This window comes from Amblyomma mixtum, chromosome 3 (genome assembly GCF_055824585.1).
Source record: "Amblyomma mixtum isolate Tamu chromosome 3, ASM5582458v1, whole genome shotgun sequence".
Lineage (NCBI taxonomy): Eukaryota > Metazoa > Arthropoda > Arachnida > Ixodida > Ixodidae > Amblyomma > Amblyomma mixtum.
In genome coordinates, this window is record NC_143014.1 from 146,336,066 (window position 1) to 146,361,871 (window position 25,806).

A 25,806-nucleotide genomic window follows, 5' to 3' on the forward strand; every position below is an offset into this window, starting at 1 on the left:
GCCCCTCTTTCTCTTTCACTCCCACTTCCTCCCTTCCTGTACGGTGCGGTTCAGATGTCCACCGAGATGACATAGAATTACTGCGCCATTCCTTTCCTCAAAAACCGTTGCGTTCAAAGGGCAAGGCATCGCGCCAAACGGGGGGTGGCGTTCCGTGGACTCCCTGGCAGCGCTACAACACGCTGTCGCGTTCCACTCCTAAAGACGAAGCTTAAGCGTCATTAATTAGCATTTAATTAGTATTCAATAATTTTCAGTGATTAGCCATTAAATAATAATTAGTCATTAATTATGTATGACGTCATCCAGTGGTGACGTCATACAGTGCCACAGAGGCAGTCAAAGTGGTGCGGAAAACGCTTTCACAATCTACGCACTTTAGGCAGTCAAAGTGCCCCCTGAATTTTTTCTTTATTTCCTCGGTAAAGTACGGCACACCGCTGCTTACACCGAGGGTCGCATGCCTTCTTGAATAGTGAAGTTTTGCAGTTCTGGAGGTTTTGTTGTCCATCCTGGAAGACGTGTGTGAAAATCGGTCTTCCTCTCTTGGTAGACTTTCGCGGCTTGCTTGAAATCAGAGTAGGTTATCAGATCGTATCCCCTGGAAGAGAAAGAACAAGTCCTTTACGCCATTATACTTGCACTAGTTCTGAACAGAGCCCCTGAAGTCTAAAAGGAAAAAAAAAAACACGAGTACACTGCGACGCAGAAATCGTATGGTTCACGGTCTCCCGCTTTTTTGCTGTTAAAAATAATGACACGGTAAACGTCATGCGCAGCTAACTGAAAAACGAAACTTATATTTCAAAATTTACAGCATCCGGCAAATTCAGCGGGTCGAAAAACGTAGCTCGTCCGGCCGAGTTCTGTAACATATCTGGCCGAACACCAACTTGACCTATACCGCCCCAATAACATGATGCGCCGCGGAAATCTGGCCGCGATGTCGTCGTTATCAACATGAACACAGACACGTGCCACTTGGAAACTTGAATTAGCGCTTACGAAAATTTCTTCAGACAGTTCTAGGACAATCTATATACGAACAGTCAGGGACTGTGCACTGAGATTTTGCTTCGAAAGCAACACTACGCGAGTCGCCGAGCTATTTCGCGGAGCTGACGAAAGGCCATACTGCGCATGCGCGAGGAGCAGTGACGTCACACGGCGCACAGCTGGCGCGCCGCCGCCGCCGCGCTCGCCAGTTGCGCATGCGCAGTAGCGACGCATAGCTAGCGTGCCGGGGCCGCCGCCGCTTCCGCGTGCTCTAAAGCGCCTCTCTTTCTCACCTCGTTGCTTTCGCAATCCTTCAGGTTCAACCAGAGCTAAACCACTGCCATTTTTTTTTTTTTAGAGGGAGCGCAGCGACGGCGGCCCACCGGCAGCGACTGCACCACACCCCCTGCGTTCACATTTCGCGGCTTCCGGCATGACTGGCATGACCAGCCTCGTCCCCACTGAAGGATGTCGCTGCCCCGGGGGAAGTCGCGCAGTTTCGCCACGAAGGCGCGGAGTTCATGCCGCACCACGGCTAGCCATTGTTTTCTCAGGACGGTGCACAGCGAAGGCGGCGTACGACTGCGCTTATCTCCAGATCCCAGCGTCCCCGCGTCCACACAGCTGTTTACAGGACGTACAGCGGAGACGCAATCAGCTCTCTCTCTCTCTCCGGCCGGCCGCCCGATCCTATGCGCGGCTTGCGGGCGACTGAATCCTGTGGTGGAAATTTATCGTCTGTCGAAAATGGACCTTATTTTTATCGCTCCACAACACACCAAGAAGTTTTTTTTTTTGTTTTATTGGGGTTTAACGTCCCAAAGCGACTCAGGCTATGAGGGACGCCATAGTGAACGGCTCTGGAAATTTCGACCACTTAACGTGCACTGACATCGCACAGTACGCACGCCTCTAGAATTTCGCCTCCAAAGAAATTCGACCGCCGCGGCCGGGATCGAACCCGCGTCTTTTGGGTCAGCAGCCCAACGCGCTCAAGGTTAGGTTACATGCAACATAAATACCCCCGAAAGCAGAAGCCTGAATAGCCACCGCAGTAGCTCAGTTGGTAGAGCACCGGACGCGAGATTCGGAGGCCGTGGGTTTGGATCCCACCAGCGGCATGTGGTTGTTTATACTAATGTTTTCTAATCAATTATCTTTCAGCGATAAAATAATTACACTATTAATCTCTCACTGATCAACAACACAAAAAATAGAAACATTCCCCTATCTCTTTGGTTTCATTCACTGTTGGCTTCCTTAATTATAATGCACATATATATGGGTATGTTCAGATAAGATCAGTAATCGAGGTCCCATGACCATTTTTGTTTTCAATATATGGATGGGCAAATGTGCCGACATAAGGGAATTGTACTTAGTTTTGCAGGAAACACTACATTTTTTTTTTCTGGAAAAAAAATCGTATACCACGCTAGGTGGAAAATATTGATTTTGTGATTTTGCAAAATTATCAGTTTGGATCTCCGCAGAAAGTAAACTAAAATTTTGTGGAACCTGGTTATTCTTTTTTTTCAGCAATTGTATGAAAACTTTCCTGTTGGAAGCAATGCCGAAATGTTTTTTGCTCCTATAATTTTGCAGCAACGAAAAACGCAAACATTGATGAAAAAGTAAGGCAAGGGCAGTTTTTACGACAATAATGGGACGAGAAGCAGTAAGAATATGAGGCTGAATTTTTTTTTCTCAGTATTCATCCGTTCTTTTTACTATCGCCGGCCAAATTTGAATGGGCACACAAATAGAATGGGCACACGATATTTAATTAGGCGTTGATATCATCTAGAATTTGAAAAAAGGCAAACTTTGACAGGGATTTAAAATAAAACGACCTCTCCGATATTCTTTAAAATTTCCAAAAACACCTTCAGTACCTGGTAATTCTATATCAAGAAAAAAGTGCTGCATTATATAGTTATAAACTAAAGGCCTAACACACGCCATATTTCCTTCATTTACCATTACTAGATGTTGTGTGTTAAAGAGAGCAATGGTCATAAATTTGACTTCGAACTAAGAGCATGTGGTTGTGTTTCAGTTAGCACAATGGCAGAGTCTTGGAATATCTCGGAAGCATGTTTTTGCTTGTAAGCGTTTCTTAATAAGTCAAAACAAGAATACGCTGGCTTCTTAACGTGACTCCTACACGTCTCGCTAAAGAGATTCAGAATTTTGCCTTATTTCAAAAGTATTTCTTAAAAAACACAGCACTCCTGCAACCTAAGTGCCATCGAAAGTCAGAGGGCGCTCACTGTGCCCCCACGTAGTAAGGTTCCAAAAGGTGTGAGCGATAAGGGCGCTCTGACCGGCCTCCCAAGTTTGTGGATTTGTCTAAACAAAACGTGACCGCTACCACGCACCGCCACTGCGGGGCCAATTAGCGTGTGCACAGTGGCGGGGCACTGCAAGCAGTAGCGGTACGCGTAATGATAAATTTAGAGTTATAGCATAGTGTGATATGCTGCCGTGATCAACTTCTGTGAGGCGCCACAGCGCGTATGCAGAATGCTATGGGGGTGCCAGATGGCTCCACGTTCCCGTCAGCTGCGTGCGCGCCTGCTGTGTTGGGACCAATCAGTGCGTACATAGTGATGCTCCACAGTGGCATATCGCGCATCCCGCTAAGCTATAACTCTCTATTGAAAACGGCGAGAAGACCGTGATGTAGCTGATGACGCACGAGCTTGTGAAGTGAATCGATGGCAGAATCGTGAAGTCTGCGCTCGCAAAGCTGACGCTGCCGACGCCATCAAGCACAAAGAAGAGCCAAGCGAGAAATGGCGGTCCAGTGTTAAGCACTTGAGCATCAGTTCAAGGCCAAGCGGCTTGGCTTTTAGTATCAGCCAACGACCGACATCACATCGCAGATACAGATACCATTTATTACAGCGAAAGCTATAATAGTTTTGTACAAGCCATTTAGTAGAAGCAATTTAGGGGGTACAATGGCAGCCATGTGAGGCGTAACGCGTTAGATGAACACCACCGCTCCGTACCTGAAAGCAAGATATTGAGGTGTCCACTGACCCAGGGAGCCAGTTATGGCCCTTTTCTTTCCTGAAAAGCAATGGGTCTAAATCCTCCATTGCCTATGAGAAAAAGGAAAGGCACTCAACTGCCTAAATTTTTAGGTGGACACCACCGCCACTCAAAGTGCAAGTGAGGTGTCCACTGACCCAGTGAGCCAGTTACGCACCTTTCCATGTTGTGTGCAACTAAGAGCTTGTGCCTTTCAGAGTAGCGACTATACCAGTGCCAACAACTATGCAGAACTGTTGAACCACCAAGGACAGCGGTGTGAGCGACATGAAATGCACAGTCAACCTGAGCACAAGCATGCCAAACTTCCCTAGAATCAGTGTGGAAAAAGCAGCTAAACTCAGCAGATATGAGAGCTTTCAGGCTTTTCACCTCCCACTTGGTTGAAAAAAAAAATAGCTGCACCATCATTCTCATTAAATGTGCTATTTGCCACCTGCAGAAGGAAAAAGCACTAGGTATACCACAACCACAGTTTTCCTGGAACAGCTTTAACTACCCCAAAGCACAGCAATTAGCACTTGCCTGAGCGTCTGAGGAAGAGTGTCATAGGAGAATTTATCCAGCAACCTGTAAAACTGCCCAAAAAGTTCCCTTCTACATACTGGCAGCCTGCAAAAAAGACCACAGAGCAGAATTATATGATAATTTACAAGTGACATACCAGCCTTTCTTTAACCACCTACTGGACTTGGGCATGCCAGACTCATCATAAGCCAAGCTTGTCATGTGTTTTCTGGCACTCTGTGTCCAGTTTATAGTAAATAGGGCTTGTCCAAAGTATTTTTTCGTTTGCTGAGGTGGCAGCATGGGTACTATGACCATTTTGGTGTCATTAAAAAAAAAATGTGTCTGTTAGGGGTTTAAAACTGTACCGCCTCAATGTAACTGCTCACTAACAAATTATTCATCAATGTTTCATGCAACATACCTATGCACGCAGTACATGCAAACAACTAGTACAAGAATATGCACACTTTTACTGTAGACTCCATGCCTTGTGCACATGCATACAAACAATATGACCATAACTTATCGCGAATGTACTAGTACAAGGAAGATACACAACAACAAAAAATTTAAATCAAACAAACAGGATTTACAGGTATCAAGCTGTTCATTAACTTCACGTTCAGACCTGAACACACAAAATGGACAGTACCACCCACCAAGCTGCAGGTTTGTCAACATTCTTGCGAGTAGCTCCTTGCTTATAGCCATTCACTCCCACGTATGTTGCCCTGTCTGATCCCAGCCACCACATGACACCTAGCAGAAAAAGAAAACAGTTCAAGTTTGAGAAACACTAAACATTTCCATGAACAACATGGCAAATCATCAGCAAAACAAATACTCAGAACTTATAAAACTTATACATCAAAATAATTTAAGATCACAATATCCACCTATAATCTTACAGGCTGAACAAGGTCGCAGGCTAAGAACTTCACACACTGGACAATAAAAACAAATTGTGTAAATCAAGTCAGGCCACATTAAAATGAGGAGCTGTTAACAAAAATTTCTCTCAACAGCATGCACAGTCGGGGACAAAAGTCTCCGGACCATGTGTTCCTCAAATGAAGCCTATAGCTCTACTATCAGACAGCGGCTGGAGACCGCACTTGTGGAGATGAAAGAACAAAAAGTTGACTTTTACCCCCACAAGTGTGGTCTCCAGCCGCTGACTAATAGCAGAGCTATCGGCTTCGTTACAGGAACACGTGGTCCGGAGACCACGTCCCTGACTGTACTTCAATGATTGCTAAGACAAGGAAGCCCAACTGCAAAAATACATCTTGTAGAGGCAAAGGACCTTGGGATAAAAGTGAAAACTAAGGGCGCTATAGAAGAACAGCAACTTACTTGAAGCACATGGAACAGCAGAGGCAGCACTGTTTTTCACAACTTGAGAACGAGAATGGCAGAACACTTTGCTGCTGTAGTGAAATTCAAGAGGTGGGGCATCCTCCAAAGGTGAAAGCCTGTCATGAAGTGCCCTTCTCATGGCACTTTCATCGTATGGACACCTAAACAAATGGACCCGAGTGCGGTCTATGATGAGCCAAAAGAAATAATTCAGAAAACCATCACATTGACAAGGATGCTCCTTTAACAAGATAAATGAACAAAGTGGACTTTATATCTTTCTCAATCCACAGTGTCATAATGCTAAATATACACAGGAACTGAAAATCCCAGTATGCGATTACGGGCAGGCTGCTGCAAGTACGTAAGAGGACACTAGTTAGTTTAGTTAGGTTTTTATACTTGTACATTTCGTAAAATGTATAATGCGCAAGAATACTTCAACTACACTGAACATAGTGCAGTGTTACCTCCTACACTACTTAGTACAAAGGCCTGAGCTTCCGGAGAAGCAGCAAAACAACTCCCTGAACATTCAAAAGGCAAGCCGACAAAAAGACACTGAGAGAGTTTACTTCTAATTCAGCTTAACAATGTGCAGTGAAAAATCGACAGCCACAATAATGATGACATTAGTGATAATGTTATCATCATCAGCAAATGAAGAAATTATGAACACAGATTTAAATCACAAAAAATTGTACTACGAAACTTAAAGAGGCCCTCAACAAAAACTAAACATACCACATGTTTCATGATGCATCAGGACCATCAGAAGCACAATTCCCTCGCAATTTTCGATGAAGAAATGAGGGTTACATAAACAAATATAATGAGAAATCAAAAATTTTGACCAGACTAGCCTTTTTATTTTTGTGTCTCACCTTAAAGGAGTATAGACACCAAATTTTAGTTGCATGTTTCTTCTTTATAATGATTCTTAAGGCCTTACTATACATAGATAACCATGGTTATTCAGATAAGACCACTAAATAATTTATAATTGAATTTTTTTCTCTCATGTGTTTCAGTTTTAGTTTCAACAGCCGAGCGATGGCTATGATATTAAAGGTCAGTATAGGTCACGTGAGGCATGAAGAAAAGTACAGTACAATCGGCACTCCTTCACTTGTAATTCCGGCTCTCGAGGCAAGTTGGCTTTAGCATTGCAGTGAATTAAAACAACGAAGCAGCAATTACATCGCAGTTTATTTCATGCTTCACATGACCTATGCTGACATTTCACATCATAGCTATCGCTTGGCTATTGAAACAGAAACCGAAACAAATTAGAGAGGAAATTCGATTATAATTTAATTGTGTAGCGGCCATAGGCAAGCATTTGGTGTCTACACTCCTTTAAGTCAATATGAAGGCAACCGATGAGGGAAATGCTGAATGCATTACAAATTTTTCAAATTTATTGCATGAAAATTATACTACAATACTTTACAGTGGTGAACAGAATGAGCATGAGCAGCTTCAAAAAAAAAAAGAAAACACTTCAGTGCAATATATACAATGCAATAAAAATGATAGAGGTTTCATCTTTCTCTCCACCCCAGAAATATATACAGTAATCATAGAAGTGCCATTGACATGAACAGAAACAAGCTACAGTGAACAGAAACTCACGTCCCAACAAGCATCTGCTATGCATGCAGATGGGTTACTTGATTTGGCACCGGACAATCATGTAGCAAGGAAACTGACATAGAAACTGAGAGCCCAACAAAAACCAAGCTACAGGCATTTCCGTAGATGTGCACCAATCGCTGTAATTTTACACATGCAACACTTCAAGAAGTGTTACAGGGCTTCTTTAAGCTTCATTCTACCCTTATCCTAAGTAAACAGCTAAAAAATCAAAAGGAAAACCCAGTAATAGCTTCCATACCCAGCAACAACCACTGATGATAAACGCAGTGGTTCCTTGCCCTTAAGGAAATGGGACAGCAGCGCACCCTCGAGGCCACAGCATCGCCATTTTGCCAGCTTATCGCTGCATGACATGGACAGGGACACAGCACCCCTGCCAGGCTTGCTCCGAGTCACACCCAGCTGGTGGTAGCCTGCACCAGGTCGCTTCTCATCCTGGGCAACCCCTGGTACACACTTAGCTCCTGTCCTGCACACACACATGCACTCTGCTGCTGCTGAGGTGCGCCCACAGAGCCAACAGCGACTCACTAATGAAGTGGCACCCTCAAGCTCAAGGCATCCCTTATTGAGCCACATGCAAAAAATCTTCAACATTTGGTTAGGTCAGTTTCAAATCAACATGCAAGTAGAACCACGGTGCCGAGTGATTTCAAAGGTGCACTAAAGAGGAATCTGAAATCGTCTTTTTAACGCAGGAACTTGATCTACACTCTCCGAGCATTGTTAGAAACTTCGAATTATTGTCCTGTGCAGCCAATTTCCCTATTAAATCTAATTAAATGCCCCGGCTCTCGCCTTTATTTTTGAGCTCACTTCCGAAAAGAGGAGCATTCAGCCAATGCGTGGAGTTCCTTGCAGCCAGTCGCTTGGCGGCTTCGCTTTCGCTTTTATTTTGTTTTTTAGATTTCTGTGAATCAATAGTTTCAGTCGCAGACTAGATAGCCGCAAATTAGGCCCACAGAAATAAAAATACGCATGGACTCTTCACTTTCGCCAATCACTCCATCGATGGCAGAGGGACAAGCCGCCTTGTGGCTGGATGAAAGGCACTATCCGCGTTGGCTGACTCCTCCTCTTTGCAAGGCGAGTTAAAAAGAAAAGGTGGGACCCGGGACGTTTAATTACTTTTAATGGGGAAATCGGCCGCGCAGGACAATAGTTCAGAGTTTCTAAGAATGCTCGGAGCGTGCAGATCGAGTTCCCGCGGTAAAAAGACGAGCTCAGAATCCTCTTTAGTGCACCTTTAAGCAACAAACAAAGGCATATGACAGGAACCAACACAACAGTGCATGATGAGGCAGAACATGCAAAGGGCGCCTGAACACTGTGGGACTAGCAGTTTTGTATTCACATTTATGCTGAACTTAGGTGATGAAGCCAATATATATTTCACCCCCTAATCAGCTCTCGCCTGTATAAAATCTCTAGAATGCAAGAAATTTAGGGGCAGCGGATTTATCGATTAGCAACAGGCATAGCGAGTTGCCAAAATTTTAAGATTCCTTTACCTCAGATAACACAAGTGACCATGGACCTGGTTATAACTTTTGACATATGAACACTTGCCCTGTACAACCATCAAAGAATAATCTAAGCCAAAATTTAAGCTAGTATTCACAGAAGCACATGGAGATTCTTAAAAAAAAATATTTGTCTACAATAAAAGTAAATTCAAACAAATATGATTCATGTCTCTCCATGGTACAACAGCCATGCCGCAGTCACTACAGATCTCAGTAGGGTGCAACACTTGTTTCTTGAGCAATACACACAATGACAGAACGCATTGTAATATTAATCTTCTACTACGCTGGCACTCCAGCACTGTGACGTTCATTCTTTACCCTCAATTAGCTAGGTCTTAACAATGGGTGACTAATGGGTGTTAAACCCCACCTCATTGCAGATCACAAACATTAGCCATGGCACTTCTTTGGCCAAGATGTCCTTGCACCATCTTCGCCAAAGCCCATCACGGAGACCTGTAATTTTTCATATACCTCCTGGCTCGCTGCTTGTTCCCTGTGAGTCACGGCGTCACAGTAGAAGTGTTGACTGCCATCAAGATTAAAGGGTTTTTCGTGCTAAAATAAGGTGCTCATATTTTGGCACAGCAGTAAGTGTTACAGGAAGCAAGCCAAGAGAAGGGTGAAACAACACAATAGCCCCTCATGTTTTAAATAAATACTGGCACTAGTAATAATAGTAGTGAATTCATTGAAACTGCCACACCAGGATAAATGATACAAGTGTGTATATGGTGCTCTTGTGCACACCAATTGTGGCACTAGTCAAACCTCGATATACCGAACACGGATATAACAGACTATTTGAAAATATCGAACTGTTAATAAATATTTTTAACAAACACATGCAATTCTTATTTTGTATATTGAACGCGACACGCCATAAAACAGCTATATCAAACTGCTCCAATGGCAGGAGGCTTTGCCTCACTACACGAATGATTGGTGGTAGTGCAGCAAGTTCGCACCAGGGTTCACGCTTTTTCTCACACTTACCAACGGCGGCACAGAAGATAAAGCAGCGTTAACAGTTGGTAGCCAAGTGGTCGGTATCCATTTGCATCTCCCACAACCATCGGTAGTGCCCGAGAACCAGCTGCATGGCCAGCTATAGCCTTCCAGTGGCCATTCTGTGCTCAAATCGACTCACGGAGGTGGTGAAAACAGCCATAGCTGATGTTCTGGCATCCCGTTTTTCCCGTGATACCATTGTAATTCAGGGAAGCCACCCTAGCTAACGTTTGACTTGCCACTGCCGCGTTCTAGCAGAGCTGTGTGGGGAAGCCAGCCCAACTAGTGTTTGGCGCCCACTGTTTTGTGGCCTCCGCAATCGCCACGAGCAGCTTCAAAATTGCACTAAAATTTCAGAAAAGGTCTTTCCCAGTTGCTGTCGTTTCACTGACTAAATTTCGCTTGTCCTGCATGAGCTTTACGTGAAATTTTACACTGTGAATTTCGGCTGTATTGAACTATTTTACGGTTTCTGGTTTGTGAGGGGTTCAACGTCTCAAAGTGACTCAGGCTATGAGAGACGCCGTAGTGAAGGGCTCCGGAAATTTTGACCACCTGGGGTCCTTAACGTGCACTGATATCGCACAGTACATGGGCCTCTAGAATTTCGCCTCAACCGAAATTCGACCGCTGCGGACGGATTTCGGCGGAGGCGAAATTCTAGAGGCCCGTGCACTGTGCGATTTTTTTTACCTGTTCACTATAACGAGGTTTGACTGTATAATGTGCAGCACAGGGGTGAAGGCAGATCTCGAAGTATTTTCCAAATAATACTTCATTTGTAAATCAGCTTTGTAGGGTAGTTGATAATAATTTCAGGATACTAACCGAAATACTGCACAAGAAATAATTCAAAACTTTTAACAGTTTTGAGTGTTCAATGTATGACTGATTCATTGATAAGATAGATGGATAATAGATTCACTTTTTAAAGAATTAGCCACAATGTTTCAAGTAACAATGAGTCAAAGCAAACATGATATACCAGCAACTCTAGTTTCAATCCCCAGAGAAGCAGTCAGCAGTAGCTTTGTTGCTCACCTATAGATGTCACCAGAATCCAAATCCAACCTTTGGCGCTTTGCAGTGGTTGCACCATTCTCAATATCCTCATCCGCAGTCTCCAAAGGCACATCATTTTTTGGGAAAATGGAGGCATCCCCACCTAAAAGCAAGTCGGGCTAATGGGTAAACACCAAGTGAGATATCAAGTTGGTGGTCTAGGCAAGTTGGTGAGAAATCACTGAAAATTTATGTTCTTACAAAAGACAAGGACACGCAAAAGACATGAGACACATGAACCCTAACTTCCAACTATGCTGCAAATATTCAGTTGCAGAGAGGAGTCTATGCTAGCTCTCAGCAAATGCACTTTCTAAAGCTGCTATAGGTGATACCAATGCTCCATTTATCTTGCATTCTTTACACAAATGCAAAAAAATACTCACATGGAGTATGACTTGAAAAGAGGTGAATCCTTAGACCCGGTCTCAAATGACACTCCAATGCAGGTGATCCCATGGACATAAAAACTGACGACTCGTCACCAACTGCCACCTTCAAAAGTTCTGAATAGGCAAACCTGTCAGGCAACAAGAACACGTTATCAGAAGCATGCCAAACATAACAGGAAAGCATGCCCTATACACATCCCCATATTAAACACGTTGCTAAGACTCTATTCCTTGACAGGCTTGGTGGCACTCTCGATCCTGGTTACATCGAATCATTGTTTATATCGTACAGTTAGAACATCCCCTTGAAAATCCCATGCAAAAGTGCAGCATTGATGTTAGCGTTTATCGAACTGCCTCGAACTGCGTTTTTCGAACTCACTCCTGGGGAACAGAAGCATAAAGCTTCCGGTTACAGTTAAATTTTAATAACTGCTTAAATAACCACACATTTTAATAACCACACTTAATAACCACACAGTAATCGAACCTGTGCATAGGTACCTCTGTCTTCGAACCAACCATAACCAGGTCGCCACTGTTCATGCTGGAGCCGCAATGACACGCTGCACGTAACCAACAGCACATTGGCTTTATGCAAGACTTAACATTACTGCGCGCACGCGCTTTTTCCGCCAGCTGGCTGTTGACTGTATGAAGAAATAGCAAGCTGCACAGGTTGCGAATAGCAAGTGCGTAAGGAAATGTGGCAGGTGCGAGTTAGTTGAATTAGCGAATGCCAATTGGATACACTGCAATGTTTGGCCGCAAGTTCAGATGAACAGGAATTTCGTAATTTCAGAATTTTTATGAGGTTCAAATACTTTTAAAGTGAAAATTCAGTGTGAATCTATCCAAATTTCTTAATATTCCCACACACCTACTAAATGCTTGTCCCAACTGTTGGACAAAGCAAGGTACAAAAGTGATTACATTAAAAAACACACTCATACAAGCAACTAAGCTGACTTCTTCTAAATTCCATTTAGTAGTCTTTTATGCTCAAACTATGTATGCAGGACCTGAATGCTGTCAACATGTGATTCATGTGCTACAAACAGGTAAGGCTACCTAAGCATTTTCGCTCACAAAAGCAAGATACCAGGTTTGGACTGAATGATGCAAAACTAGTAGTTGGAAACATGCACCCTTCAATGCACATACATGCAACTAATCAATAAACCGAATTTGAGTGCATGCATGTGTATGTGTGTGGGCATACATGCTAAACTAAGGCATCACTTTGCAAACCACCAAGCAAAGCAAAAACATGTGCAAAAGCAAAAATAATTTTCATGGGAAAATAAAATTCTCTGATCATCTGTGATAAACAGCTCAAAAAGGAACACCTTTGAATTGCAGGTTTACTTCAACAGAAAAAAAAAAAGAAACAGAAAACATAGGAGCAAGCAATAAACAAAATACAGGAAAAAAGTATAACTTCTTCTCGTAGACTGTTAGAAAACAAAGTTTACAGCTGAGATCAGGCCCCATGTAAGCTTTTGCGTTACTACCTGAGAAAACATCTTCGAGCCAGCACTTCTGCGTGGTTGTCGATCACCCGATTGCCTGAAAAAGAACAGCAAAGAGGTAGGCTCTGTAGCCAAATTAAGCAGTAGTTTTTGTCCTGAAGTCATCCTAAGATCCTAAAATACTTTTTGAGGCTTTTGAACAAAACTCTGTACTGAACTAAACATTCTGTAACATAAGGATGGTAGTTAAGGCTACTTTTAAGGATCGTCTTCATCCACACATCTTCCCCCGTGCTATTTCATATAGGTTGTAACGAAAGAACCTACATGCTGCTCTGCTTAAATATACCTGCTGCCATGAACATGAGAGGAGGTAGAGGTGTGGTTCTCCAGCCCCCCCAAAAAATTGAAACTTTACGAAATATTTTGACAGTTGCTGCCAATTTTTTTTTTAAGTTGTACTCTAATCGTGGGCCTGCGTTTTTATTAAAGAGGTACAGACATAAAATTTGAAACATAAAAAAAAAATACGATTTGTTTTATGGGAGTAAGTTGATGCCTTTAAGCAAGTTTTGGTCGCAGGAATTAAGTGGAACATAATTTAATATGATTTTTATGCTGTCCAAGAAGCCACTCAGCATTTCCACCTGCATCGTGCGACGTCAAAGTGCAGTTGCCCCAATTGCTGCAACGTCAAAGAAACCACTGGTTCATCACAGGAACAACCAGTGCTTGCCAGCGACACCAACATCATCACGAATGTGGCAGTCCAGGTTGGCTGGTCGGCTGTGACGTCAAGGTGCACTCAGTGCTGGCGCCGAACTGGGGCCGGAACTGCCAGTACAAAATCATTTGTAGTCGATTATTTAAACGGAGCACTGGTGTCTTCAGCTCATTTTCACGATTATTAGACCCTCTTTCAGGGCAAAAAAAAATGGGCACCTGAAAACTTTGTGTCTGTACGCCTTTAATAATCCTGCCTGAACAAAAAACAAACCGAATGAATGGAAGCAGGCACAAAATATCCACTCACTGCTCTGCATTGCTAGGCCATCCAAGTAGTACATTCACAGATGGAACCCTTTCACAACACTACACAGAGAAAGATTGGTTTATGGTTGGTTTATGGGGTTTAACGTCCCAAAGCGACTAAGGCTATGAGAGACGCCGTAGTGGAGGGCTCCGGAATTTTCGACCACCTGGGGTTCTTTAACGTGCACTGACATCGCACAGTACACGGGCCTCGAATTTCTCCTCCAAAGAAATTCAACCGCCGCGGCCGGGATCGAACCCGCGTCTTTCGGGCTAGCAGCCGAGCACCATAGCCACTGAGCCACCGCGGCGGCCACAGAGAAAGAGCAGTTGCACTAATGGTAGGAGTGTAACCAGACGCAGGCCCAATATGCTACACTGCACATAAGGACGAATGCTGGATTAAAGCTAAAACATGGTAACAAAAGTGTAGAAGCAATAAATACATCAGCAGCCTCTTTGGCAACTCCATACTCTAAAGAAGACTCAAGCATTCTCCAGTGCGATGACAACAAGCCTCCAGCATGTTAATACAAATCTGACATTTGGTCACTTACTCATCTGAAGTCTTGCTCTAGCCCTGGCACATACACCAAGAAGAAAACATTTTATACTAGCTACTCGTGATGCTAAAAGTGCAAAGTCTTGAAATGGCATGCAAGCAGCTGCATACGGTCAGTAATTTGTAGATGGTGCAGTAGTGATGTGAACTCTCTTACCGTTCTTCTTTCTCTTTCTGCAAATAGACATGCAGAATACGCAACCAGGTGGCCCTACTTCTCAGTCATGCTGCTTTATCAAGGATGCAATGACCAATCAATATTTTTCCACTTTCATCAAACAGTTTATGCCATACGTGGACGTACCAGGAATACCCAGCTTCCAGAAAATTTTTCTTGAGTACAACACTTCAGAAGCAACATTGAGCTCGAGCTTACTAGCCCCAGCTCTAGAAACATTGTACAGGCTGATGCAGCCTGAATGGGAACACTTTACAAGAATGCAGTCACCGATCGCTCCTTAAAAGATCGAAAAGCACACTTTTTATTTTTTCTCAGCAGTTACCTTCTAGATGCATGATCCTTTAAATAACTGCTCAAAGCCTGATGCAGAAGTATAAAGCCTCTTGAGTGAAAACTAAGTGTTCCATTTCACAGTGCTTCCAACTGCAATTAAATGATACAAAATGGTTACATGCAAGAGCTGCTGTGTTCTCCAACAGATATCCTTACCTAATTTGCACGCACTTTCTGTAGGTATACTCTTAGTACCAGTAGCGATTGACACAACCTGCAATGTATCTGCAAAATAAGACAAACAAGCATATTTATTTCGTGACCATGCTATCAAATGCAACGTATGTGACACTGGTGAAACAGGTGCTTACATTTAATTCTTAGTCTAACAGAGCTTCCCGCATTTGCAAGGATAATTATAAGCCAAAAATCCATCACTAAAGTGACTGAATATTCTATTGTTGACTAATAGCTGCTGTATGACAAAACAAACCAGAAAAAAAGTAGCACATCGCAGTTAATTCTTGCCGAAAAGAGTCTGTTATAACAAATGCATGTGAGCATATTCATTCAATTCACAAGCACTTTGCCTCCAAAGCTTCCAAGAAAGGTTGCTGATTCAAGCCTCCTAAATCCTTCAACCAAACACTTTTGTAAAGTTTATCTGAGTAAATTTTATACTGTGTACAGAAACAGTTATTTGTCACACGAAAAAGAAAATGTTTTTCGCTGGTCATGTCTGCCATGAGACCATTATTGGACTCAAATCAAAAGCAAACACAGGTGGTCAATAAATCTGTTAACATGCTGCAAACTGAAAATTTTACAAGCAAAAAAAGGAAGGGTGGCGGTTTAGCATCGCTAAGCACGAAACATTGTGCACATGCACGGTTTTTGCAGATGGACACTACCGCCACACACCTCTAAGCCCAATTGAGGTGTCCACTGACCCAGGGACCAGTTATGCGCCTTTAATTTCGTCAAAATCAATGCAGTCTAAACCTTCTGCTGGTTTTGAGAAAAGGAAAGGCGCATAACTGCCTTAATTGTAGGTGGATACCACTGCCTACTCACAGTGCAATTGAGGAGTCCAATGACCCAGTGACACTTATTCCTCAGAGGCCACACACATACATCGACATACACAGCTGAAACCCAGGGAGTGCAGCTAGAAGTGCTTTCGCACTAAAAAAAATTAAACTAGCTGAATCCTTCTACTGCAGTACGGAACAACAAGGCTAGATTATGAGCAAGGAAAAAACAAGTTCATTACTTGTTCAACAAGCTCACACAGCAAATGCCAATGTAAAGTCATTTCCTAACTGCTGTATTAACTGTAGCCACTAAATATCCAATCTGAAATGCACATTTATTCATGTTGCAAAATTTCTAAGCCTCATTAACTGCTTTTCCAGTTATTTCAGCATGTAACAGCAATAAATGGGAAAAGTAAAATAACAGCTGGTCCCAATGACCAATCCCGTAAGGTGATCGCTCCATTGTGCACAATGATGTCAAATTAATGTCAGCCTGTCCACCCCCCCCCCCCCCTCCCTACCTTCCAGAACTATACTGACCCATTCCCACCACCAACCTCAAGAGTTTGGCCATTTTCGGCACGGAGACATGCTTGGCTCTGCAAGCCAAATGGCACACCAGCAAGAAAAAGCATGTCTTTTGCTATACTCTCCAAAGTAAACCAATCAAAAATGTGTCCTCAGCTGCCCACCTCAGCTCTTCCCACCACTACCTGCACTAAGTAAGAATTCACCCCACAAAGTGAACGTCTAGATATGGCCATGGCTGGTCACGAGTAATATTTGGCTCAAGCAGCACATAAGAATATGCTTTACATGTGTGTGCAATGCCACAGATGCCCAAGAATGCAAAGCCAGCTAAAATAACATTATATTCCAAGAGACTATTAAATCTAACATACATATAAGTTAAAGTGACCATGTCAGGTGTTTTAACTACAACCAGTGGTAAGAGTGTCAATGGCATGTTCGCCTCTTTCGAGCATGAGAGTAGCATTTCACGTCAAGAGCAATGTGTTGCTGCAATTGCAGGCACTAAAAAGTAGTGTGTACTTCTTTTTTTAACTGAAAACAGGTCACTCAGGTATGCCTACACTTACAGAAGACCAAGTGAAAAAGCATTCAAATTTGAATACTTCTGTTCATGATTTCCAGTATCAGTTATTTTTTTTCTTCTCAGTTGGCCGAACAGCTGCATTTCAAACAGACTAGGCAGTGGATTGGACTGTAACTTCCATGCTGAAAATCCATGCTACCTTCATACTTTACTTCAGATGCCTTGCAAGTAATTTCCCCATTCTTCCCAATGTCCCTGCATCTTGCAAGTGTCGCACTAAAAGCCCTTGTGAAGACATCATCACATTCTACACACAGGCAATATACCCATAGCAGCTCGGCTAAACGTGTTCGGCCTCGGTTCTCTGTTGCTGCTCACCGGGAAAGGAAGTGAAACCACAAAGTAAAGAGAACACAACACACAGGAGCTAAAACACGGTGTCTTATTAAAACTCTGACCTATGATATCGCCCTTCACCAAGCTCCCTCCCCCCCAACCCCAACATCTCACACAGTATGTCTGCTCTGTTGAAGTGGCCGAGTAAACAACACACGATTACCACAAAAACGGCAATTAGGCTGTTGACACGAGACGAAGGTACGAAGGGTTTCTGAAACGCGAGTATGAGGCTTATTCGATGCCCTCCTCTCTCGTAACCAACGGAAAAGGACAGCACTGGGTAGGATGAAGAATCAGGACAAGGGGATCAGGTAAGTAGTACACTGCACAATGGACTTTTCGCAAGCAAAGTACACTGAACTTTGAGCGTCTCAGTGACATAACCGCAGGGCCGTATTCACATGCGCTCCCTCAAACACCCTCGAGAACACGCCATTCCTGTGCTCCATCGTCGAAGCATCAAACTGTCTCCACATAGATAAATACTGCATGCCCCGTACTGTGCACCATGAAGGCAATATTGTTCGCAGAAAAAGTGGGACTCTGCTCTTAAAGCTGCCGTTAATAGACTTCCACGTGCCTTTGTTGACGTCTTCCAATAAAATGGCAGACAACAACGTCCACTCGCAATCTCTCAAAGGCTTTCCTGTTTTGGGAAGGCCATCGTACATGAGATAGCAAAGTGATGCAACTTTATCAGCAAATTCGTTACTCTCTGACATTCTAAAATCAGTGCCACAGTTCGCTTGCCCACAGAAGTAGCAGCCGCAAAATCGAAATGCGTTCAAACAAATCAAGTTGCCAACTTCTCCTTCAGCTACGCTAGCTACGGGGCCTACGCTACCATGAAGTGCTTTAAAATGGCTTTACACAAAGTACAAAAAAAACAAGAATTAGCATCTAAATTCAACAGCCCCTTAATTCACATCTAGATCACAAGCCCACTAAATTTCACTAATAACTTTTTTTTGCGTTTTCCTTCCTCCATGGCTTTTTGCATGGAGGAAGAAAAAACTCCTCCTCCATGGATGGATGGATGGATGATAATGGCTTTACCCTTTGTACCGGGCGGTAGCTTTCGCCACCTAGCCTATACTTCCCCCATTGTTAATTTAATTTTTTTCTTTTCCTCGGTGTCGGTGCCGGTAGATTCTAAATAGTAAAAATATATCGCGTGTTCGCCATGCGCACGATGTAGGGTGCTTCTCCCAGCTGCATTGTTCGAGCTCAAATTTCGCACAGAAATGGCATTATTTCCTTCCTCCAAATTGAAACGGCTTCCTATGCGCCTTCTTTTTTCGTCTGCTAGCCTACACCTCCAAAATAAGTGGCGTAGAAAGATTTCTTGTGCTGCACTACGCGTAAAAGAAATGCGTTCGTGTGCACTTTTTTGACGCTGGCAAAAAAAATGTAGCCATGCTAGTGTAGCTGGTGTAGGTAAAAAAGTGGCCCTTTAATAATCAGCTGGTGTGGTCATATGCAAAGGTGTAGTAGTTGATCGATGTTTACCTGCCGCGGCAGATAGCCAGCTTAGCCATCCGCCTTGGCTTAGCCGCTGCTTTTGTGGTCCCATCCGTAAGGAGAGCGTCAGATAGACAGTCAGACATGGGCAAGCGTTACCATTGTGACTACTGTGACAAGACGTTTCCTGACAGTGCGAACAACCGCAAAAAGCATTTGCAGGGCGCGTTTCACACGCGAATGAAACGGCTTCACTACGACTCATTTCGCGATGCCGAAACTGTGTTCAAGGTTTGTTAATCATTATTTGATCTGATAGTCATGACGGTGCTTTGCCATAATCGGTGCACAGTAGCTAACTCTGTGTTAGCTGCTGTGCAGGCTTCTGCGCCAACCATATGTTCAATGGCTGCGTTTTATCGCTGCCTGCAGGGTGTGCTCGTTTCCTTTTACACTGTTCCGTTCTCACGGTTTTCAAATTGCATTTAATTGTGGCATTTACTGCTTTTCTTGGTGCAGGCTGAGTCGATGAAGAAACCGTGCCGGCGGTTTCAGCAAGCAGGAGGTTGTGATTATGGCACTACGTGCAAGTTTTCGCACCTAAGTCCTGGTGAATTAGCAGAGCTGGCAGCCCGTGCGGAAGCCGAAAAGCATGCTTCGAAGCAGAGTATTTCCACACCCCTTCCAGCGGACGTGACAGTGCTGGAGTGGACTAGGAAGCGACTGAAAGCCCAGGAAAAGCTACCGGAGCCATTTGCATACAAATTCATAATTGCCGAAGGTAGTGTTGGTGTGGACAAAAGTGCTTGTGGTTCTGTGCGTGCTCCTTCCCTTGACGATTTGTTGGCATGCAAGCCAAATCACTGGGGCTGAACTGCTCGACTAGTACTAGGGTAGAACAGCTGTATGTAATGTAGTCATCAGAACATCTGACTATTGCTGCATAATCCTGCGAAGTGGCTGTCAAAACGTGCATTTCTTGTTCATAGGTTGAATCTTTCAGGCAGAGGGTGATGCTCCCATTTCCTAAAATGAACTGCAAATGATCATTGAACATTTCAGAGGTTAAGCTGTTCTGTCACTTTTTCCTGCATTGTACCACATGATGAAATGCGGAGTATGTTATCTTAAAAAGGGAGACTGATCATTTTTGTTACAAGAAAACAATGCATCCAAACGTAGGTGATCACTTACATGGCAGAATGGAAATTCAGAGGACTGTTGCTTTAGCCTTGATGAAGGGCAACAAATTCTAATCTACTGAATCAGTGTACAGTACAGCCAGGCCTACTGAAAGAGAAGTTGTACAGCATAAGTTTCAGCTTCCAGTGACAAGTTTGTGGCAAAAATGTATTCTCCTCATGATGTTATAAGTGCTGAACTAATAGAACGAGAAAGCATTTGACTCAGTGTAAGCCTCAGCAGTCATGCAGGCATTGCACAATCAGGGTGTAGAAGAGTCTTATGTGAAAATACTCTAAGATATAAGAACTGCACAGCTGCCATAGTCCTTCAAAAAGTCAGCAATAAAATTCCAGTGAAGAGGGATGTCAGGCAGGGAGACACGATCTTGCCGATGCTACTCACCGCCTGTTTACACGAGGTTTTCTGAGGCCTGGATTAGGAACAGTTGGGGATAAGAGTTAATGGAGAATGCCTAAGTAATCTGCAATTCGCTGATGACATTGTCTTGCTAACTCCTCAGGAGAACTGCAAAATGTGGTCAATGAGTTGGACAGGCAGAGCAGAACGGTGAGTCTAGAAATTAACGTGCAGAAAAACGAAAGTAATGTTCAACAGTCTCGCAAGGGAACAGCAAGCAATTCATAATTGGTAGTGAGGTACTGGAAGTGGTAAGGGAATACGTCTACCTAGGGCAGGTAGTGGCTGCTGATCTGGATCATGAGAGGGAAATAACTAGGAGTAAGAATGGGGTGGAGCACATATGGCAGGTTCTCTCAGATCATGAATGGCAGTTTACTAATATCCCTCAAGATCAAAGTACAGCAGCTATATCTTGCCATTACTCACCTATGGGGCAGAATTGTGGAGGCTAACGAAAAGGGTTCAGCTTAAGCTAAGGAAAACGCCGCTAGCTATGGGAAAAAATGATAGATGTAACGTTAAGGGACAGGAAGAGGGAAGAGTGGGTTAGGGAAAAAAACATGGGTCAACTACATCTTAGTTGAAATTAAGAGGAAGAAATGGGCTTGGGCAGGGCATGTAATACGAAGGCAAGGTAACCGCTGGTCCTTAAGGTTAGCGGAGTGGATTCCAAGAGAAGGCAGGTGTAGCGAGGGGGGGAAGGGGTCTGAAAGTTAGGTGGGCAGATGAGATTAAGAAGTTTTGCCTGTATACGGTGGCCGCAGCTGGCAAAGGACCAGTGTTAACTGGAAAGGCAAGGGAAAGGCCTTTACCCTGCAGTGGACGTAATCAGGCTGATGATGATGGTGGTGGTATGCTGAATGGTCATATTATTGTATTTGTCATGAATGAATAGTGTTAACCTTTGAATGCCTAAATTATGAAGGAATCAGTGGAAAAAACCATTACCTCCATATTATGCCAGCTAGTGTGCTGATATTTAAAAGCCAATATCAAAACATTGTTAGTGCTACTAAAATTACAGGAATCTACACATTGTCAATTAGCAACCATTAGCATCCGGTCCACTTGGTGCTGCTAGTCTTGAGTTGTGTGAAAGACCAGTTCAAAGGCCTCAAACCAACTCAGTGGCCCAGAGACAGTACAATTTGCTATCAAACAAATGTTTTTGTAATTTACTCTCAACTTTTGTCAGAAAATGAGCAGAGTAATTTTTGGATGCTGGATGGAAGTCTCGCATTCACACCTGCAGAAAGCTTACTGACATTAAAGCCAAACATTTTTACTGAAAAGCGCTGGCTCGTGAGAACATAACATCAGAATTTGTATTGAAGCTTCATGTAGTAATGAAGCCGCCGCGGTGGCTCAGTAGTTATGGTGCTCGGCTGCTGACTTGAAAGACACGGGTTCGATCCCGCTCAGGGCGGTTGCATTTCAGTGGAGGTGAAATTCTAGAGTCCCGTGTACTGTACAATGTCAGTGCGCACTAAAGAACCCCAGGTAGTCAAAATTTCCGGAGCCCTTCACTACGGTGACCCTCATAGCCTGATTCTCTTTAGGACGTTAAACCCCCATAAACCAAGCCAATCATGTAGTAATGAGTACACAGTGTGCAGATGGTATGTTGCCAATTTGCGACACTGGGCAGCACAGGATTAAGAGTATGATGTGTTGAGACCTCTTAACTGCAGTGCTTGGAACATTTCACGTGAAAATTGTTCCCAAATTTTGCCCCTACTTTGCAAAACTGAGTTACAAGAGTTATAACCGTGCCACACGGACAGATTTAATGCCATTAAGTGCTTACTGTCTTAAGTTTTAATGGCATTCGTGCGGTGCCACACGCATAAATTTAATGGCATTAGCCTCACTGCCATTCGCGACCTACTGAGTTCGCCACAACTCATTCTCCCGTGCAACGTGTACTCTCGTTCCCATTCAACACGTAGAAAAACATGCAGCTTTGTTAGTAACAGCTTCCTAACCTGTAGGAAATGGTTAATTCTTAACTTTCAGTTAGATAAGGCATCTATACCGCATTTTCGATGCGAAGAGCGCCATTTTAAGCAGCCCTATTGACAGGTACTCTCGACTTATGTGCTGACATGCGAGTTTATGGCTACTTTTTCGACTTGTAAAGCAGGAACAGCTGTATTTTCTGGAAAATCGTTTTTACATTACATTTGAACAATATTCCTGATATATTGCACTCATTAGGAATGTTTATATTCAGACGAAATTTTTGACTACCTTGGAAGCGTTATCGTCATCATCACTTTCGATAATGGCATTAAATGTGGACGTGTAGCACCAACTTCGAAAATAATGGCATTAACAAACTTAAGGCCTTAAGCATTTACTGCCATTTCTTGTGCGCATGTGGCACGGGTATTACAGTGCTGGTATGCTTTGCTGCTTTTACTGTTTCTGTTGCGGTTGACATGTCTGTACTCTGTCAATAAAATCTTTTAATGACACAATGTCCTTAATGAAGCAATGGACTTGACATCTGCATTCATGGGCCTTGGTGTCTGTCACATTTACAGTTTTTTGTCAGAACACAAGCACTGACTGGGCTCATATGGGCCTGGGAGAAGAGTCCTGTACATGTTATTCAGGTGTGCTTAGAAGTATCAGTAAACAAAGAAGTTAACGATAAAATATGCGTGCACTGTAAGAAAAAATTAGCCTCAATAGAAAACAAGGCTGCCTATGGAATCTCATTCTAATGCACATGCAAACTTCCCTATTGTTGCAGGATTGCATTTAATATGCACATTTGCAGAGATACTGAAGAAAAAGGTGCAATTGGACACGTGCTTAGCATGGTGAGGAGGAGGTTATTAGGAGAGGTATGGCAACTGCCATCCTAAGTACAAACTGTGCACTCGTGCTAGCTTGACTGTGCTTAGCGTCGTGCGGAAGAGGAGAGAACTGGACAAATCCGTGCTCATCTCTGGGATTGGGTCAGAGGAATGTGACGAGTGCACAAACAATAAGTGAGGAAAAAATTGCCGGCAGACATATGCACCCTGGCCAATCCTCCGCCGTGGGTATGTGATCACCATCATCATATGGAGCTCTGTGTAACAGTTTTGTGCCCTGAGGCAATCAACATCGCATTAAAAAAAAAAAAAAAACAGCTGCTTGCTGCAAAAGTATGCACGCCTTTGCATCATACAGGCCAGTCGAATTTCGATGGAGGCCAACAGTGCAACGTCCCAAAGCGACTCAGGCTATGAGAGACGCCGTAGTGAAGAGCAGAAATCTCGACCACCTGGGGTTCTTTAACGTACTACGCTGACATTGCACAGTACACGGGTATCTAGAATTTCGCCTCCAGTGTGCATAAAGCGCTGCAGCAGTGAGCTGCGAGGCAAATATACATCCTAGCGCATCTGCTATTTTGGGGGCCCAGCGCCAGCGCTTGTCTCTGAACAACAGAGTAACGCGAACTGTCCCGCTAATCTCTTGCGCCTTTGCACACGTCATGGACGGTGAAGGTATGCATTACATGCACCACTGCTATTCCTTGACATCTCGATAAACGAGTTACAAAAATAACAAATCATTTCCACAGGAATTACACCCCGGTGCGTCGTGGCGTCGTGCTATGTCTCGGCAGTTCGCCGCATACGCACGTGCGTGTTCATAGAGTTTCTTACTCTATGTGCGTGTTCGTTTGGTGAGCGGTGCATTTTAGTGAATATCCTGTCGGCGCAGTCGGTTCATGGTTCATGCAGTGCATCGATGTTGACATGTCTGCGCAGTTGCTTGCGGCGCCGAATTTCAATTTGTGTCGATGCCGCGGCTCGTAACAGCTATGGCCTAATTTTAACTCGTAGAACAAACAGTTCTAAGAAACCTGACCCAAAAATGCGCGTTTTAAACGTAGCCGAGAAAAATGATGCGGCCAAGAATATCGCTGAACTCTTGTCACAAGGACGGTACAATCGGCGCGAAGGACTGTCGAAGTTCAACAAGATCTACGAGTTCGATTACAGAATATTCAACAGCACTTGTAGAATGATCATGACGTCTGTGTCGGGACATCTCTTAAACTTGGATTTTGTGAACGACTACAGAAAATGGTGGGTTAGTTTTGGCTGTCTGGTTCCTGTTTGAATTCTCCTGATGTGAAACCTTCGCGGTTGTTGATGTGAAAGAATAAAAAGGCATATGCCGTGTATTCTAGCATTGTATCAGTGAAATAATTTGACGTTGGGTAGGACAGAAATAGGTGATTAACCGCTAGGAGGTTGCCGTTTCGCTGTACTTCAGCATCTTAGCATTCGCAAATTTAGGTGACAGCCCTCCAAGACGTTATGTGCTTGCTATCATTAAAGGTCTGAGAGAGAGACGGCTATCACTGAACGATAACTCACTGCATTAACCAAACCGCTGTTTGCTACGCACCTCTTCTCCCAGTTCACATCTGTAGGTTTGCTTGCATTTTTACTTTTTATACTTGCTCTTGTTATGAAAATACTTTGCAACATCACTTACAAATATGCCTTTGTACACGTACAATTGCGTTGTCCTCTGCCTTTGAAATGCATTCAGTACTTTTCTACGCAGGCAGTATCTACCCCCTGCATGCAAAAAGATATATGATTGCACCTTGAGAGCAGGCATACTTTTTCTCAGTTATGTTTGACACATTTAGTTACCCTCACTGAAGGTCCTCATGAATCGTTAGGTCATTAAACTTAATTTCAGGCTTTGTCTACCTGGAGGCAAAGGTATCATGATGGACAAATGAAACACAAACGAGTGAACACAGTTGAGAGCAAGAATGGAGATATACTGATCAATATAGATGAAATAATGGTCGGGCTGCTTTTCACTTGCTACATGTGGTAGCCAGTTTTTATTAGTGAGAGCTGCACCGTTCTTAAGCTGTCACCAGTCAAAACCTTTATGCACTCTTATATTTGTATTGACTGGTTAACACGTTCACTGTGTTGTGGGTCACCCGTGGGTCGCGTCATTTATTTATGCTGAGTGGCCACGAATACTGGGTCACACGATAAATCCATTGGTCAGATCATTGCAAGGTCTAACAAGAAGGATCTTACAATGAATTCTGCCCATGTCCTACGGCTTCATCATGTGACTTTGCAGCCGTATCCACATAGCATGAATAATT

The 25,806-nt window shown here is 43.5% G+C and overlaps 3 protein-coding genes across 16 annotated transcripts in view; 2 read left to right on the forward strand and 1 right to left on the reverse strand.

Moving 5' to 3' along the window:
• Positions 1-392: 392 nt before the first annotated feature.
• On the reverse strand, positions 393-18,568 carry Adat1 (Adenosine deaminase, tRNA-specific 1). 12 transcript variants are annotated; one of them, XM_089581458.1, is made up of 11 exons: positions 17,752-18,305; positions 15,315-15,383; positions 15,148-15,248; positions 13,093-13,147; positions 11,573-11,706; positions 11,166-11,289; positions 7,823-8,053; positions 5,923-6,086; positions 5,226-5,325; positions 4,582-4,668; positions 393-601 (listed from the first exon to the last, which is right to left on the reverse strand). In XM_089581458.1, exons 3-11 carry the CDS (start codon positions 15,158-15,160, stop codon positions 445-447), a joined length of 1,065 nt encoding a protein of 354 aa, XP_089437584.1. In that variant the 5' UTR covers positions 15,161-15,248; positions 15,315-15,383; positions 17,752-18,305; the 3' UTR covers positions 393-444. The 12 variants fall into 12 exon arrangements, 11 of the variants coding, with proteins under 11 accessions (XP_089437584.1, XP_089437585.1, XP_089437583.1 ...); XM_089581459.1 differs by having other exon boundaries at positions 18,172-18,219; XM_089581457.1 differs by lacking the exon at positions 17,752-18,305 and adding an exon at positions 16,693-17,656.
• A 200-nt stretch (positions 18,569-18,768) lies between these two features.
• LOC149352294 (zinc finger matrin-type protein 5-like) lies at positions 18,769-23,137 on the forward strand. Its single transcript, XM_089581466.1, has 2 exons — positions 18,769-19,343; positions 19,572-23,137. The coding sequence occupies exons 1-2, from the start codon at positions 19,197-19,199 to the stop codon at positions 19,923-19,925; spliced, it is 501 nt and encodes a 166-aa protein (XP_089437592.1). The 5' UTR covers positions 18,769-19,196; the 3' UTR covers positions 19,926-23,137.
• A 1,154-nt stretch (positions 23,138-24,291) lies between these two features.
• Positions 24,292-25,806, forward strand: part of Top3alpha (topoisomerase 3-alpha) — a 47,926-nt gene continuing 46,411 nt past the window's right edge. The window contains exon 1 of one of the 3 annotated variants that reach the window (XR_016290742.1): positions 24,292-24,748. Coding sequence is in view for 1 of the 3 variants with exons in the window: in XM_089581465.1 (XP_089437591.1) it covers positions 24,408-24,748 (341 nt within the window). In the remaining 2 variants the exon portion in view is untranslated. The remainder of the gene's footprint in view (positions 24,749-25,806) is intronic. The other 2 variants (XR_016290741.1, XM_089581465.1) reach the window with 2 other exon arrangements.